At 47.2% G+C, this 16,184-nt stretch overlaps 1 protein-coding gene across 3 annotated transcripts in view; it reads left to right on the top strand.

The window, feature by feature from the left end:
- Nucleotides 1–16,184, top strand: part of LOC123759301 (DNA-binding protein RFX2) — a 236,900-nt gene that overhangs the window by 101,043 nt on the left and 119,673 nt on the right. For 2 of the 3 annotated variants that reach the window (XM_069335037.1, XM_069335038.1), the window contains exon 4: nucleotides 5,513–5,624. In XM_069335037.1, coding sequence (XP_069191138.1) covers nucleotides 5,513–5,624 — 112 coding nt within the window. Of the gene's footprint in view, nucleotides 1–5,512; nucleotides 5,625–13,611; nucleotides 13,666–16,184 lie in introns of all 3 variants that reach the window. The other variant, XM_069335036.1, reaches the window with a different exon arrangement.

Genomic DNA, 16,184 nt, shown 5'->3' with positions numbered 1-16,184 from the left:
CCGCGGAGGGAACAAGGCATCGAGGCTTCAGATGGTTTATGTTCCAGCTAATTGCAGTAATCCAGGGCGGAGGTCTTCATCCCCGGTAATGACGCATTACCTGACTCTTGCGGACCATAACCTGGCGGGAGACTCCTCCAGGTCCTGGCGGGGGGCTCCTCCAGGTCCTGGCGGGGGGCTCCTCCAGGTCCAGGCAGGGGAGCACCTCCAGGTCCTGGCGGGATGGGGGGGGAGCACCTCCAGGTCCTGGCGGGGGGGGGGGGGGGCACCTCCAGGAGTTACATAACGCTCAACAATCCGGTCTTCAGACCACAAAAACGGCGACAGTGAAAATCAGACTTAAAAGACGCAGACACCGAACTCCTCTTAAGATGTGGCGGAGTGTGACCCCTAATAGGACGGTGGTGCTCGTCTGAGGCCAGCTGGTGAGTCGTAGTGTGGCTGCAGGCCCGTTACACCCTTCCTCAGAAGTTAATGATCTAATAATCTGTGAGACAGTGTGCATGCAGGCATGAGAACATGCGCAGATGAAAACCTTCCCTGTTCATTCTGGCCAGACCCTTTTGCAGTACTGTAACATAATAGCTGTGATGGCGGTACCAGACACTTGCCCCGTGTGTGTGTGTGTGTGTGTGTGTGTGTGTGTGTGTGTGTGTGTGTGTGTGTGTGTGTGTGTGTGTGTGTGTGTGTGTGTGTGTGTGTGCTCAAAACCTGGCCCCAACTGGAGTACTGTTATTGTTTATAGTTGGTGATAGCCAGCTGGACCGCGTGTCAAGGTGATTTGTTTTAATGAATGATACTAAAAGGGTGTCAGAGGTGTCCACTCAACAGTGAAAAGGAATATCAGAGAGTTGTTGTTGATTTAAGAGCGACGACGATCGTGGGATCGGATGCGCCCCGGTGTACCCGGTAAGGGTTAATCGCGAAGTCCGGAAAGGTGAAACGCCAAGCCTAATCGCGAAACAAGTGACGCCAATCACTGGAAACTAACATGCCATGCGGCAAAGAAACGCAGACAGGCAGATGATTGGGGAGCCCCAGGAGTCCCTCAGGTGACAAGCACTGACCCCGCCCCACACAGAGAACACAGGGTAGCCAAACCAAAAACTCGGCCGCCAGCTAAAACACAAAAGTCTTCCAGTGCCCTCCGGCAGAGCAGAAGCCAGCCGCCCACCACGGCTGACGGCACACCAGGAGCCCACCAAGACCCACCAACCCCCGGCACCTCTCGGCCAAGCCGGCCCCCGAACACCGTCACACCGCCGGGAGAACCAGCCAGAACACGTCAAAAAAAATCTATCAACAATCCTGTGACTCAAGGCGATATGTGCGCCAGGCGTCGTACAACCGGACCGTTGAAGAGGGATGCCAAACGGCAACCCTTAAAGCAAAGCCAAAACGCGCAGTAGTAGCAAAGTAGCAAAGGCAAAACGCGAAAACAGAACGTGGTGAGGCGGCTCCCAGGCGGAGGTGGTGTCGAGACGTCCGCTCGTCATCAAGGTTGAACTAGGAGTCCAATATCAGAGAGGGGAAACTGCCTCAGATGTGGAGGCAGGGGGGCTAGACAAGGGGGAGGAGAGGATACCTGGCCAGATATGAAAGCAATACCCAAGACAAGGGTTTGCGAATGTGGGACGAACAGATCAGTGACTGACCTGTCACCACAATACTTCTCCTGCGCTCCTAACTACATCGGATATTGCACCGAAATATTGCCGCAACAACCCTGGACATCTTCAAGAGAAAACTAGATTCCAGTTTTCTAAAAAAGGTGTCGAACCAACCGGGCTATGGTGGGTATGTGGGTCTGCGGGCCGCTCCAAGCAACAGCCTGCTGGACCAAACTCTCACAAGTCAAGCCTGGCCTTGGGCCGGGCTTGGGGAGTAGAAGAACTCCCAGAACCCCATCAAGCAGGTATCCAGTAGGTTCACCAGTCTGGCCTTCACAGCACACCACCACCTCATAGGATTGACACCTGCTTGATACCTGCTTGATGGAGTTCTGGAAGTTCTTCTACTCCCCAGAACATAAATCTGCCGTATATAACAATATGATAACATAATGTGTGTCACCTTAACACAAGACTAAACCGTTTCAACGCAGTTGTGTTGACCTCTGCCATGAACGTTGAGGAGGGCCTGTCAGTTGAGTGGACCTCTGCCATGAACGTTGAGGAGGGCCTGTCAGTTGAGTTGACCTCTGCCATGAACGTTGAGGAGGGCCTGTCAGTTGAGTGGACCTCTGCCATGAACGTTGAGGAGGGCCTGTCAGTTGAGTTGACCTCTGCCATGAACGTTGAGGAGGGCCTGTCAGTTGAGTTGACCTCTGCCATGAACGTTGAGGAGGGCCTGTCAGTTGTGTTGACCTCTGCCATGAACGTTGAGGAGGGCCTGTCAGTTGTGTTGACCTCTGCCATGAACGTTGAGGAGGGCCTGTCAGTTGTGTTGACCTCTGCCATGAACGTTGAGGAGGGCCTGTCAGTTGAGTGGACAGCGCTCGGGATTCGTAGTCCTAAGGTTCCGGGTTCGATCCACGGTGGAGGCGGAAACAAATGGGCAGAATTTCTTTCACCCTGATGCCGCTGTTCCCCTAGCAGTAAATAGGTGCCTGGAAGTTAGACAGCTGCTACGGGCTGCTTCCTGGGGGTGTGTAACAAAAAGGAGGCCTGGTCGAGGACCGGGCCGCGGGGACGCTAAGCCCCGGAATCATCTCAAGATAACCTCAAGATAACCTTACCGTTACTGATAGCCGACACAGCATGGAAGACCTGGCCCAGGAGTCATCCAGCATCTACGTGTCCACTTGCGAAACCTGTACATCCTTCCTCAATGATGGCGGCTTAGTCTCTTATTTATTAAACAGTTTTTTGGTGGGTCTCGGGCCAAGACAACCTCGTCGCAGCTCATAAACTGATTAATATATGTAAACTAAGTCGCCATCATTGAGGAAAGATGTACAGGTTTCGTAAGTGGGCACTAGGTCGGGGAGCCGGTCGGCCGAGCGGACAGCACGCTGGACTTGTGATCCAGTGGTCCCGGGTTCGATCCCAGGCGCCGGCGAGAAACAATGGGCAGAGTTTCTTTCACCCTATGCGCCTGTTACCTAGCAGTAAAATAGGTACCTGGGTGTTAGTCAGCTGTCACGGGCTGCTTCCTGGGGGTGGAGGCCTGGTCGAGGACCGGGCCGCGGGGACACTAAAGCCCCGAAATCATCTTAAGATAACTAAGTTGCTTGGTGAAACCTTGGTCTAGTGGCAGGTGGAGGTGGGGTTGGGGGGAGAAAAGATCACAGGGACAAGAAAGTGATATTTAATGAAAAATTAGAGAGAAAAAAAGGTGTTTCAAAAAAATCACTTTAAATGAACACCTCTCCATAATAACATGATGATTACGGTGACGGCTCAGCTACTGTGTCACAGTCACGCCTCGAGCCACAGCTACTGTGTCACAATCACACCTCGACCCACAAGTTCAAGTTCAAGTATGTTTATTGAGATAAGAAAGAAATACATCTCAAAGGGATAGAGTAGCTTAGGGTATTTCTACCCCCTGTATGCTGGGGGCCGGGGAGGGGCTGCCCTCAACAATCAACATTCTCAAGAAGAAACATTAAGAGAGACGTATGTAAACAATGTAATGTTGATGGAAGTGACTGTATGTGAAGAAATAACTCTTGGGCAGTTATACCAGTCTGGGGAGGCAGAAGTGCTTACCAGTCAGTCACTACGGGGGAAAATGTGGTCTTAAGTCTCTTAATACCCCGCCTACTAGGTCCCCCTTGGTGTGCCTGTTGCCTTATAATATGACTATTCTGACGTTTGAATTCTATGTCGAATCCGGTCTTAAAGTTGTGGATGGAGGTGGCTTCCACACCTTCTTTCAGTACATTCCACCTGTTGACTTCCCGTGTAGGGTACAAGTATTTCCTTTTAATTTCTTTGACTCATTTGCGTTTCCAGCTTCCTCTTGTGTTCTCTTGTCTTACTTTCTCTAAAGTTAAAGAGGTTAATCTTTTCCACCTTGTCAATTTCCCCTCAGTATCTTGTATGTTGCGATCATATCGCCTCTCGTATCTTCTTTCCTATACGGTTGTGAAGTGCACGATGAATAGCTCCATTGCATCTGCACTTTTCTGAGCAATGAATTCAATCATCTTTTTTTTTTATTGTCTTTCCTTGCAGTTCTCGTCCCCTTTGTACTCATTCCCTCACCTAGCCGTAGTCTGCACGTCTGTAATGTCTCTTCTTCCTATCTTCTTCTTGAGGTTATCTTGAGATGATTTCGGGGCTTTAGTGTCCCCGCGGCCCGGTCCTCGACCAGGCCTCCACCCCCAGGAAGCAGCCCGTGACAGCCGACTAACACCCAGGTACCTATTTTACTGCTAGGTAACAGGGGCATAGGGTGAAAGAAACTCTGCCCATTGTTTCTCGCCGGCGCCTGGGATCGAACCCAGGACCACAGGATCACAAGTCCAACGTGCTGTCCGCTCGGCCGACCGGCTCCGTGTTTTTTCCTCTACGTGTTTTTTTTCTAAGTCCTTTAGGTCCGTTATGTAGCTCCAAGGGACACTACTGGAGTCTGCTATGTGGCTCAGTCAGAAGGCTGACGGTGGAGTATTATCAACGGTTGCCGGGTGGCATAGGTCAACCATGTGTAGCAGGTGGTGACGGTGGCTGGGTGGCATAGGTCAACCATGTGTAGCAGGTGGTGACGGTTGCCGGGTGGCCTAGGTCAACCATGTGTAGCAGGTGGTGACGGTTGCCGGGTGGCATAGGTCAACCATGTGTAGCAGGTGGTGACGGTTGCCGGGTGGCATAGGTCAACCATGTGTAGCAGGTGGTGACGGTTGCCGGGTGGCATAGGTCAACCATGTGTAGCAGGTGGTGACGGTTGCCGGGTGGCATAGGTCAACCATGTGTAGCAGGTGGTGACGGTTGCCGGGTGGCATAGGTCAACCATGTGTAGCAGGTGGTGACGGTTGCCGGGTGGCATAGGTCAACCATGTGTAGCAGGTGGTGACGGTTGCCGGGTGGCATAGGTCAACCATGTGTAGCAGGTGGTGACGGTTGCTGGGTGGCATAGGTCAACCATGTGTAGCAGGTGGTGACGGTTGCCGGGTGGCCTAGGTCAACCATGTGTAGCAGGTGGTGACGGTTGCTGGGTGGCATAGGTCAACCATGTGTAGCAGGTGGTGACGGTTGCCGGGTGGCATAGGTCAACCATGTGTAGCAGGTGGTGACGGTTGCCGGGTGGCATAGGTCAACCATGTGTAGCAGGTGGTGACGGTTGCCGGGTGGCATAGGTCAACCATGTGTAGCAGGTGGTGACGGTTGCCGGGTGGCCTAGGTCAACCATGTGTAGCAGGTGGTGACGGTTGCCGGGTGGCCTAGGTCAACCATGTGTAGCAGGTGGTGACGGTTGCCGGGTGGCCTAGGTCAACCATGTGTAGCAGGTGGTGACGGTTGCCGGGTATAAACCACGTGCTAAAGTTGTGTGTTGGGTTGTGTTGCAGGTGGTGGTGGCCAGTTCGGCGGGCGCGGCGCCGTCTACAGGGACGTCGTCGGTGGCGCTGCCGAAGGGATCCATCTTCTCCACCGACACCCCGCACATCATCATCGGGGCAGGTACCGTCGCTTCGCCTCGCCATCAATCTAGTTTTATCTTTCTAGCTCAGTGCTGTATCTCCCTCCCCTTCCCTCTCTCCCTCCCTGCTCGATACCGGTGTCTTACCGGCCACTGGAGCTTCTTCCACTCGCTAGAGAGGTCATTCCGTTACCTCACAGTGGTAATTTCTACTCCTTGGTCATATCACTCTTTGCCACGCTAAAACCCCAAGTAGCCCGCGCATCGTAGAGGAGAACGGGACGACGAATCCGGTTGGTCTTTAACCGGAACGTGGACCACTGTCGTTCTTGGATATGAGGTTATGCTGGATATATATTTGAGTTGTCTTACTGTAACTTTGTATTCTTCTTCCTATTTCTGTTTATTAACGTATCTTGCCTTCCAGTACAGTTATTGCTTCTTTATGCGTGTTATACCACAAGTTATAGTAAATTTAAATTTTGCCCCGAGGGGCGAGTTTATTGGGCAGCGCCACTCATCTATTGAGTGGACACACCGCCATAGTAGCATGTACAACACTCCCCCAATAGGAAGAAAACCCAAGTTATAATGTGTTATACCAGATGATATGGCAGGTGTTATATCAGATATTATACCACGTGCTCACACCACTTGCCAGAGATAATCCCTTCCCCGTCTTGTGCCTCTTTTGTGTAAAGTCTTATAGAGGATAGTTTGGTAACACTTGTACCTTGGCACGGAGCCTCCTGACCTTGTACCTGGCACGGAGCCTCCTGACCTTGTACCTGGCATGTAGCCTCCTGACCTTGTACCTGGCACGGAGCCTCCTGACCTTGTACCTGACACGTAGCCTCCTGACCTTGTACCTGGCACGGAGCCTCCTGACCTTGTACCTGGCATGTAGCCTCCTGACCTTGTACCTGGCACGGAGCCTCCTGACCTTGTACCTGACACGTAGCCTCCTGACCTTGTACCTGGCACGGAGCCTCCTGACCTTGTACCTGGCATGTAGCCTCCTGACCTTGTACCTGGCACGGAGCCTCCTGACCTTGTACCTGGCATGTAGCCTCCTGACCTTGTACCTGGCACGGAGCCTCCTGACCTTGTACCTGACACGTAGCCTCCTGACCTTGTACCTGGCACGGAGCCTCCTGACCTTGTACCTGGCATGTAGCCTCCTGACCTTGTACCTGGCACGGAGCCTCCTGACCTTGTACCTGACACGGAGCCTCCTGACCTTGTACCTGACACGGAGCCTCCTGACCTTGTACCTGACACGGAGCCTCCTGACCTTGTACCTGGCACGGAGCCTCCTGACCTTGTACCTGGCACGTAGCCTCCTGACCTTGTACCTGGCACGTAGCCTCCTGACCTTGTACCTGGCACGGAGCCTCCTGACCTTGTACCTGGCACGGAGCCTCCTGACCTTGTACCTGGCACGTAGCCTCCTGACCTTGTACCTGACACGGAGCCTCCTGACCTTGTACCCGGCACAGAGCCTCGGTACCCGTCCTCCCGCCTCACACGTTGCAATATTTTACACAATAGACCAATCCATTCAAAATCCGACGTATTAGTAAAAGTTTAAGCACCGTAATATCATCATTTACAGACGATGAGTCACAATAACGGGGCTGAAGATGCGATGACCAAACCGTACATTAGAAGGTGATGAGACGACGACGTTTCGGTCCCAGAAAATGAAAAGGAAATGTCTGAAACACGACAGGAATATTTTCAAAGTGTGCCTGTGCAAAATGAGGTTTTCTGAGAACCAGAAACACTGTATCGTCTGTATCTGTATCGGAGAACACTGTAAAGTACATAGAGGTGTCTTCAGCCGAAATGATAAAAAGTGTTCAAGGGGTTAGAGACCGAGCTGTTGGTCCAGATGGGGTTTCACCTTGGGGAGGTTCTGAGATAATGAGCACCCGAGCTGAACAATCTTCTTCAGTTGATTTCTCAGGCATCTTTATGTATAGGAATCTTAACAGGTATATGTTTCAGTCTACAAAAAATGGTAACAGAAGACTCTACATTATAGACCTCTATTATTGACAAACGTGGTGGTCAAAACACTAGAAAAAATCATTAAAAACCAAATGGGTAAAACACTTAAGAGAGAAATTATACAATAACAGAGTATATGGCTTTCGGACAGGAAGATCCTGTGTAACAAATCTACTTAGTTTTTATGATAGAGTTTTTATTATTAAAGCTTTAGCCACGGAGAATTTTCAGGAAAGAGATGGTTATGTAGACTGCATTTATGTTGACCAATAATAAGCTTTTGGTCGAGTCCCACTTAAGAAGTTCCGGAAACTGGAACATACTGGAGGAGTGACAGGAAGATTACTCACACGGATGACAAAAATTTTCTGACAGGAAAAATGAGGATGGTAATGAGAGAGAATGTACGAGACATGAGAAATGTTACAAGTGGAGTACCACAGGACTCAGTTCCAGCACCGGTAATGTTCTTTGTGTATATGAACGATCGAGTAGAAGGAATACACAATTATATGAACGTGTTTGCTGATGTTGTTAATATACTGGGAGAGATAAGAGACTTGTATAGACGATTGTCATGCCTTTAATTAAGATGACCCGAGCCGGGGAGCCGGTCGGCCGAGCGGACAGCACACTGGACTTGTGATCCTGTGGTCCCGGGTTCGATCCCGGGCGCCGGCGAAAAACAATGGGAAGAGTTTCTTTCACCCTATGCCCCTGTTACCTAGCAGTAAATAGGTACCTGGGTGTTAGTCAGCTGTCACGGGCTGCTTCTTGGGGGTGGAGGCCTGGTCGAGGACCGGGCCGCGGGGACACTAAAGCCCCGAAATCATCTCAAGATAACCTCAAGATAACCTCAAGACGTGGACAAAATAACTGTTTAAAGCAACACTTGGCAGATGGAATTCAGTGTTAATATATGACACATTATGGAATTTGTAATAGGAGAAAATGGGCCATATACAAATTATGTGACAGACAGCTTTAAAGTTCTTTGACAAAGAAAGGGATTTAGAAGTGGTTGTGGACAGCAAGCAGCCTCCTGAGGACCACATAGCGAACATTGTGCCAGGAGTCTTCACTACAATTTCCAACGTTAGAAAATACTTGTAAATACGTGGATGGTGAAATATTAAAGAAATTATTCACGACTTTGGCGAGACCAAAATTGGAATATGAAGCGGCTGCATGATGCCCACATCTCAAGCAGCACATCAACAGACTAGAAAAGGTGCAAAGACATGCTTCTAAATGGCTTTGGAGTTGAGAAACTACGAGGCGCTCTAGTGGCGAGGAGCCTCTAGAGCTACGAGGAGAGGTTATCTTGAGATCTTGAGGTTATCTTGAGATGATTTCGGGGCTTTAGTGTCCCCGCGGCCCGGTCCTCGACCAGGCCTCCACCCCCAGGAAGCAGCCCGTGACAGCTGACTAACTACCAGGTACCTATTTACTGCTAGGTAACAGGGCCATTCAGTGTGAAAGAAACTTTGCCCATTTGTTTCTGCCTCGTGCGGGAATCGAACCCGCGCCACAGAATTACGAATCCTGCGCGCTATCCACCAGGCTACGAGGCCCCTAGAGGCTAGAGGCGTTAAATACGCCAAAGCTGGAAGAGCGAAGAAAACGAGGCTGTGACCACTCACCTATAGCATAGTAACACGAATCGATAAAGTTGATATTGGAATAAATTAAGTGAGAAGACGGTGGATGCCAAAGCTATCGGTAGTTTGAAAAGCATCGTAAGTCGAAGGTTACTGCAAGACACACACACACACACACACACACACACACACACACACTAATCCGTCCGCGTGTATTTAATCATTGATGTGATTAAATGTATTTAATCACATCACAGTGTAGTTTTATAATACAGCCAGAGCCACGGAGAATTTTCAGGAAAGAGATGGTCTTTTAAATACGTGGAAATAACATCAGTGATGTATTTAATCATTGAAATAACATCAATGATGTATTTAATCATTGATGTTATTTCTTCAGTTACAGTTTTAGATTATGGCGCGATATATCTTGATATAGGTGTGAGTTATTGGTAATGTTTATTAGGGCAAGGAACTTAATTTGTCCGTGTAAATCAAGGAACTTATTTATAGTTCTTATGTTTCATATGTATTTGGGTTAAGTAAGGCAAGGAACTTTATTATTAGCAGAACAACAGAACGAAAATATACAGTTTAGAAAAAGCTAAAAGTAGCATTAATCGATATCCTCCAATCGATCAGGATATCTTGTCAACTTGAATTGATTGGTTTTTATTAGAGGATAGCCAGTGAATGTTGAGTGTTAATTAACCTGGAAAAAGGTTAATTTTAATATAACAAACATGGCTGATATCACAAACACGCGCACTGGGTGCAACTATGCCTCACAAACACGAGCCTTCGTGTCCCATGATGCCTAGAATTACTTGTTATATGGATATCTTCAGCCAGGGGAAATTTTTGAGTCAAAGACGTTTGAATTTGATACAGTTAAGGCAGGCAGGCAGACAGGCAGGCATTCTGTTCTTCCTGGCGTACGTGAATTGCTTTCTGCCAGGCGTAGGCTTCTCCCGTCAGCCCTCGTGGACAGAGAGAGGCTTCTCCTGTCAGCCCTCGTGGACAGAGAGAGGCTTCTCCTGTCAGCCCTCGTGGACAGGAAGAGGCTTCTCCTGTCAGCCCTCGTGGACAGAGAGAGGCTTCTCCTGTCAGCCCTCGTGGACAGAGAGGACGGCTTCTCCTGTCAGCCCTCGTGGACAGAGAGAACGGCTTCTCCTGTCAGCCCTCGTGGACAGGGAACGGCTTCTCCTGTCAGCCCTCGTGGACAGAGAGAACGGCTTCTCCTGTCAGCCCTCGTGGACAGGGAGAACGGCTTCTCCTGTCAGCCCTCGTGGACAGGGAACGGCTTCTCCTGTCAGCCCTCGTGGACAGAGAGGACGGCTTCTCCTGTCAGCCCTCGTGGACAGAGAGGACGGCTTCTCCTGTCAGCCCTCGTGGACAGAGAGAGGCTTCTCCTGTCAGCCCTCGTGGACAGAGAGAACGGCTTCTCTCTGCTTCACAATGTCGGTGCTGTGGGGAACATATAATATGCTCCATTTGACATTGGTCACATCCTCGCCCGTATTCCAAGCCGCCGCAGGAAATTGAAGTAATATTTAGAAGCACCCAAACTGTCTATATACAATTCTGTGAATTGATAGCTTACTAAAGTCACCGGGAGGAATTCTATTGGCACTTTTGAGGTGGTGTGATGGAAGTGGATATTGATTTTGGTAGGACCGAGCTGCTGTAGGGTGTCATCTTGGTGGTATATTGTAGCAGGAAACCTGGAAGAATCAGTTGAGGGCAGAGTGAAAGGGACACATACAAGGTGGGTGTGTGTGTGTGAGTGCGTGTGCGTGTGAGTGCGTGTGTGTGTGTGTGTGCGTGTGCGTGTGAGTGCGTGTGTGTAGAATTAGCTTCGGCGACATCCCAATCCCACTTGTTTACGACTCTTAGACTGAAAAAGTTCTTTCTGACGTCCCTGTGACTCATCAGTGTTTCCAGTTTCCAATTACGTCCTCTTGTTCTACTGTTTCTTAATTTGAACATTGCTTCTATATTTACTGTATCCATTCCACTTAATATCTTGTATGTCGTTATCATGTCTGCCCTAGACCTTATTTTCTCCAATGTAATGAGGTCCAGTTCTTTCAATCTTTCTTCATAGGTCAGTTCCCTTAGCTCAGGAGTGAGCCTTGTTGCATATTTTAGGACCTATTCTAGTTTAGTTTTGGGCTTCTTTGGGTAGGAGTTCCATGCTGGGGCAGCATACTCAATAACAAGTCTCACAAAGGATGTATGCAGCACTTGGAAAGGATCTTTGTCCAAGTTTTTTTAAGGGTAACCGGGCATTTGCCAGCATGGCATATGCTGCCCTCGTTATTGTGGTGATGTGTTCCTCTGGTGATGGGTCTCGTGTTGTGTCCACTCCTAAGTCTCTCTCTGTTTCAGGAGTTGGAAGTTGCTTTCCCTTCATCCTGTGCTCTATTAGAGCTCTTCTTGCTCCATCTCTCATCCTCATAATCTTGCTTTTGTCAGGGTTAAAGTCTAGTAGCCATTTCTCAGACCATCCCTGGAGACTGCCTAGGTCATCTTGTGATGTGCTGCAGTCCTCCTCAGTTCTGATTCACCTCATTAGCTCAGCATCGTCAGCAAACATGGATAAGAATGAGCATACTTCTTCTGCCAGATCATTTATGTATACAGTATTACAAACAGGATGGGCCTTAGTACCGACCCTTAAGGTACTCCACTTGTTATCTCTTTCCATTTTGATGGGTCTCCTCTTACTACGACTTTACCTTCTTTCTAAAAAGTACCCCTTCACCCACTTTAGTACTTTCCCTGACACACCAGCCTGTTTTTCTAGTTTGCATAGGAGTCATTTATGAGAAACAGTGTCAAAAGCTTTCAGACAATCCAGGAAATTGTAGTCTGCCCAGCCCTCTCTATCCTGTGTGATTGTTGTCATCTGGTTATACAACTCTTAATAAGTTGGTCAAACAATATTTTCCTTTGCTGAATCCATGTCGATTCTGGGAAACAAAATGTATATGTTCTCAATGATCGCCGAGCCTTCTTTTGGTTGGTCTCTCTAATATCTTAAAGTGAAGACTTGTTAGTGATACCCGTCTATAGGTCAGTGGCTCTTGTCTTCTTCCTCTCTTGTGTATAGACGCCACATTTGCCACTTTCTATATGTCGGGTTGTTCTCCCATTTTTAGTGAGGAGTTGAAGACTATAGCAAGAGGTACACACAATGCTGCAGCTGCCTCGTTTAGGATCCATGGCGAAATCTTATCACGGCCTGTGTCTTTCATCCCATCCAGCTCCTCTAATTGTTTCTTTACTTCCTCTGTTGTTACTGTTTCAATCAATCTTTCTTGTAGCATTAAAAGTTTTATGTCTGAGGTCAGTTCTGTTTCAATCTTAAAAGCTTCCTGGAAACTTTCATTAGGTTCTTCATACAGTTTATCATTCCTTGTGTAGCCACCTCATCCTTTGTATAGCCTCATCACTGATTCATTTAACAACATTTTCCTCCTCCTCAAGTGGCTATGTGGTAGCTTAGGCTGATCCTTAGCCTTGGATGCTATATCATTTTCATACTGCTTCTCTGCTGCTCTCTCAGTAACTGTACATCCATGCCTCTCTCTCTTGTATATGTCTAGTGGTTCTCCTCGGTTCTGTGTTCCCTGTGCTCACCTTGGCTCTTTGCTCCCACCTCTCAACTCCCAATCAACTGGTAAAAAACTCTGTGTGTGTGTGTGTGTGTGTGTGTGTGTGTGTGTGTGTGTGTGTGTGTGTGTGTGTGTGTGTGTGTGTGTGTGTGTGTGTGTGTGAGGCTACTTACAAGTATGAAGCTCTACCATTACATAATATGTACTCTGGATTGACCGGTATACATTGGAAACTACAATTGAACACTATCTATCAGATTGGCGACCCCCCAAAAAAAATATATGTACTGTATTATTATCTGAATGGGTCCAAGCACACAAACTAACCCAAATTGACAATAAGTATGTTGATGTACATGTTAACAAACTCTGTAACTGGCTGACCAATGTTGTAACTTGCTTAGTTAAACGAATATTAAGGTTTAGTTACCGAGCCTACTGTCCGCCTCGGAGCCTGTCCACCGCCGCTTACAGGGTGGGGGTATTGACTGCAGAATTTGTGAACTCATTTCCTGCTTTTTCTATTGGTTCACGATCATTTTAATAAATGTTTTTCTACAAATAATAACATTATGACTGAATGCCTAAACAAAGTAGGTATGTATTATAGACTGTTGGAAAGTGACCTTGTACCTCGAAGTTGCTTTACAGCAAAGATAAGACCCGGCTGCAGAAGTGTATTTAGATGTATTAGATAAGCTTCCCCCTTGTAATTTTCGTTAGCATAGTGTAATCGCCCATTTTCTTTGGTTAATACCAGCTGATGGGATTCGTTTTCTTTCATGATGGTTCAGAGGGTAACGCGTCCCGTTCCTACACCTCACTAACCCCTGTCAACCCGGGCCTAGGTAAGGGATGCTCCACTCACATTCTTACTGTCCGTCTTGGTGTTGTAACTCTGGCTGTAGGACATGATATGTAGATGTTGTAACTCAATGTTAAAAGGTGAATGGCTATTTTGGGTGTTGTGGTAGTCAGGATACGTGTTATGTCTAGGTCTTGCCACGGGTGTGAATAACTGTCGTGACTTGGCCACCGAGGAACGTGACTTGTTTGATGTACACACTTGTTATGGCTGCTCGTAAGTGTTTCAGTTCATGTTATGGTTGTTTTGACGATCAGGTGACAGCCATTATGAATCGTCACAGTTCTAAGACATTATGACGACTTCTCACAGATGGGTGACAGGTAATTGTTCTTCGCGGCAAGAAGAACGTTTAGAGTACGTATGACTGTTGCCACAGCACGAAGCAGTTACTGTAGCCAAACTGTTTTTGTTCGTTTATATATCTTAAGATTTGTAATGTTATTTTGAGCTTAGCTTGTCTATCATCTTGGCAGGAGCCAAGACGACGAGAGAGTTAAAAGCTGGCGTACCACGGCTCGTCTGCTTCGCCTTTTCTTTGTTTCTTTAATATCATTTTTTTATCATTTTCGCTTGTTTACATCTGTTGCTTGTGAGAGCTTGCCCGACATGCATTATTTTTTTTTTGCTACTGATAGTGATAAGGAAACAAGACGATGCTGGCTTAATTATTATTATTATTGTGGCCATGTTGATGAGTTTACCGCAGGTATGAGTAGTATGCCTCAATTACAGATGATGTAGAATGATTGTACTGTTTGAGTACTAAGAATCCTCAAGGACATTGAGGACCAGAGTCCTCACTGAACTCTGAGGAGGATTTCAGAGGACCGGAGTCCTCACTGGTACTCGTTATGTTCGATGACTAACGCTCAAGTGCCTCGCAAGCAGTAACTGTGTATTTAAAATATATTAACATGAGCGACTATGTAAGGCGCTGGAACTTGATGTGACGATATATGTGTATACTCGACTAATGACAGTCAACAGCGGTACTGTAAGTATGGTGTGCAGTGTGGTGCTCTCCGTGTTACTTGTCTACATGTTATTGCCGGGTCGAGAGCTAACTCCCGAGCCCCGCCTCACCTGTTGTTGGTTGTCTAATGTGGGTGACTGCCAGCCTTTCTGTTTCTTGTCATGTCCGCTTTGGATAGAACTTGTTAAGGTAGATTCTACCAGGTTATCTCTTCATCTAATCCATTCCATTTGATCACCACCTTTACGCAATTTTTCTTTTTCTAACATCCCCTGTGACTCATACTTAACATTTCCTCTTTATCAACCTTTTCAATTTCCCTGGGAATCTTACATGTCACTATCATGTCTCCTCGATTACATATCTCTCTTTAAGTGTTGTGAATTTCAATTATCTTTGCCTTTTTCATAATTTAATTCTGGCAGTTATGGCACGAGGCTCCTTGCACACATCTGAAACTTTTATAAGTTCTTAAGGCGTTGGGGAGGAGGGGGGGGGGAAGGTTTCCACGCTAGTTGCATGTTCTAGAATGGGTATCACGTACGTTGTGACGTGTACTCTGAAGGCTTTCTCTCCAAGTTTCTAAATGTTATCGTCATGTTTGCCAGTGTCAGATATGCTGGTGTTGTTTATATAAGCCGCCGCTCCTGGCCGTGGGGTTACTGGTCTCTTGCTCTTCAGTCGATCTCTGTGTTCCCTTCCTGTTTATATACAGTTTATATATGAGACAGTAGTTTATACGGGAGTTTTATATTCCTGTTTATATGGGAGACAGTAGCTCTGTCAACCATGTATTGAGCAGCCACAATATGGAAGGATTTCAGCAGTAACTAACTGCTGCTAACTGGAACTGTAGGCCTTCCATGGGGTGTCACTTTGGTATATAGGTGTTAGGTGATCCACATCCTGGCCATGTAAATTTGTAACGGCCATATCATGGATAGTAACCTTTCATTCAGCTGGACAATCACAGCCTCGAACCGCCGACCACATGGACAGTAGCCAAAGTTCCAGTTGGGCAGCAGATAGGTGCCTCTAGAGTTCTTCCTTTTAAGTCTTATTAATGGCTCAGTTGACACAGTGGCTGGCTACTGTCTCTGTGGTCGGGGGTTCGAGGCTCCGATTGTCCACGACGGTGATTAATATATATATATATATGTATATATATATATATATATATATATATATATATATATATATATATATATATATATATATATATATATATATATATATATATAGCCTTCTTCGTTTACTTAATTCTTATGTGGTATTGTCGGCTAACCCAGTAATTAGTTCCATTAGCTGATATATACAGTATGTATAATATATTAACAAGTACAAATAAAATAACAAATAATTGAACTAATGTAAATACAACAATGATAATTCAAACAATAATTAGGGGTTTATAAGGTGCCACATAGAGGGTGTGATCTGAGGTGTGGGCGGAACACACTATATCCCACCTCATAAACTGACCTTCTCCGCCACTCTTTTTTTTTTTCCATTACACGACTTGATAA

The sequence above is a fragment of the Procambarus clarkii genome, chromosome 32 (assembly GCF_040958095.1).
Source record: "Procambarus clarkii isolate CNS0578487 chromosome 32, FALCON_Pclarkii_2.0, whole genome shotgun sequence".
Classification (NCBI taxonomy): domain Eukaryota; kingdom Metazoa; phylum Arthropoda; class Malacostraca; order Decapoda; family Cambaridae; genus Procambarus; species Procambarus clarkii.
This window is presented reverse-complemented; position numbering and strand designations above follow the sequence as displayed.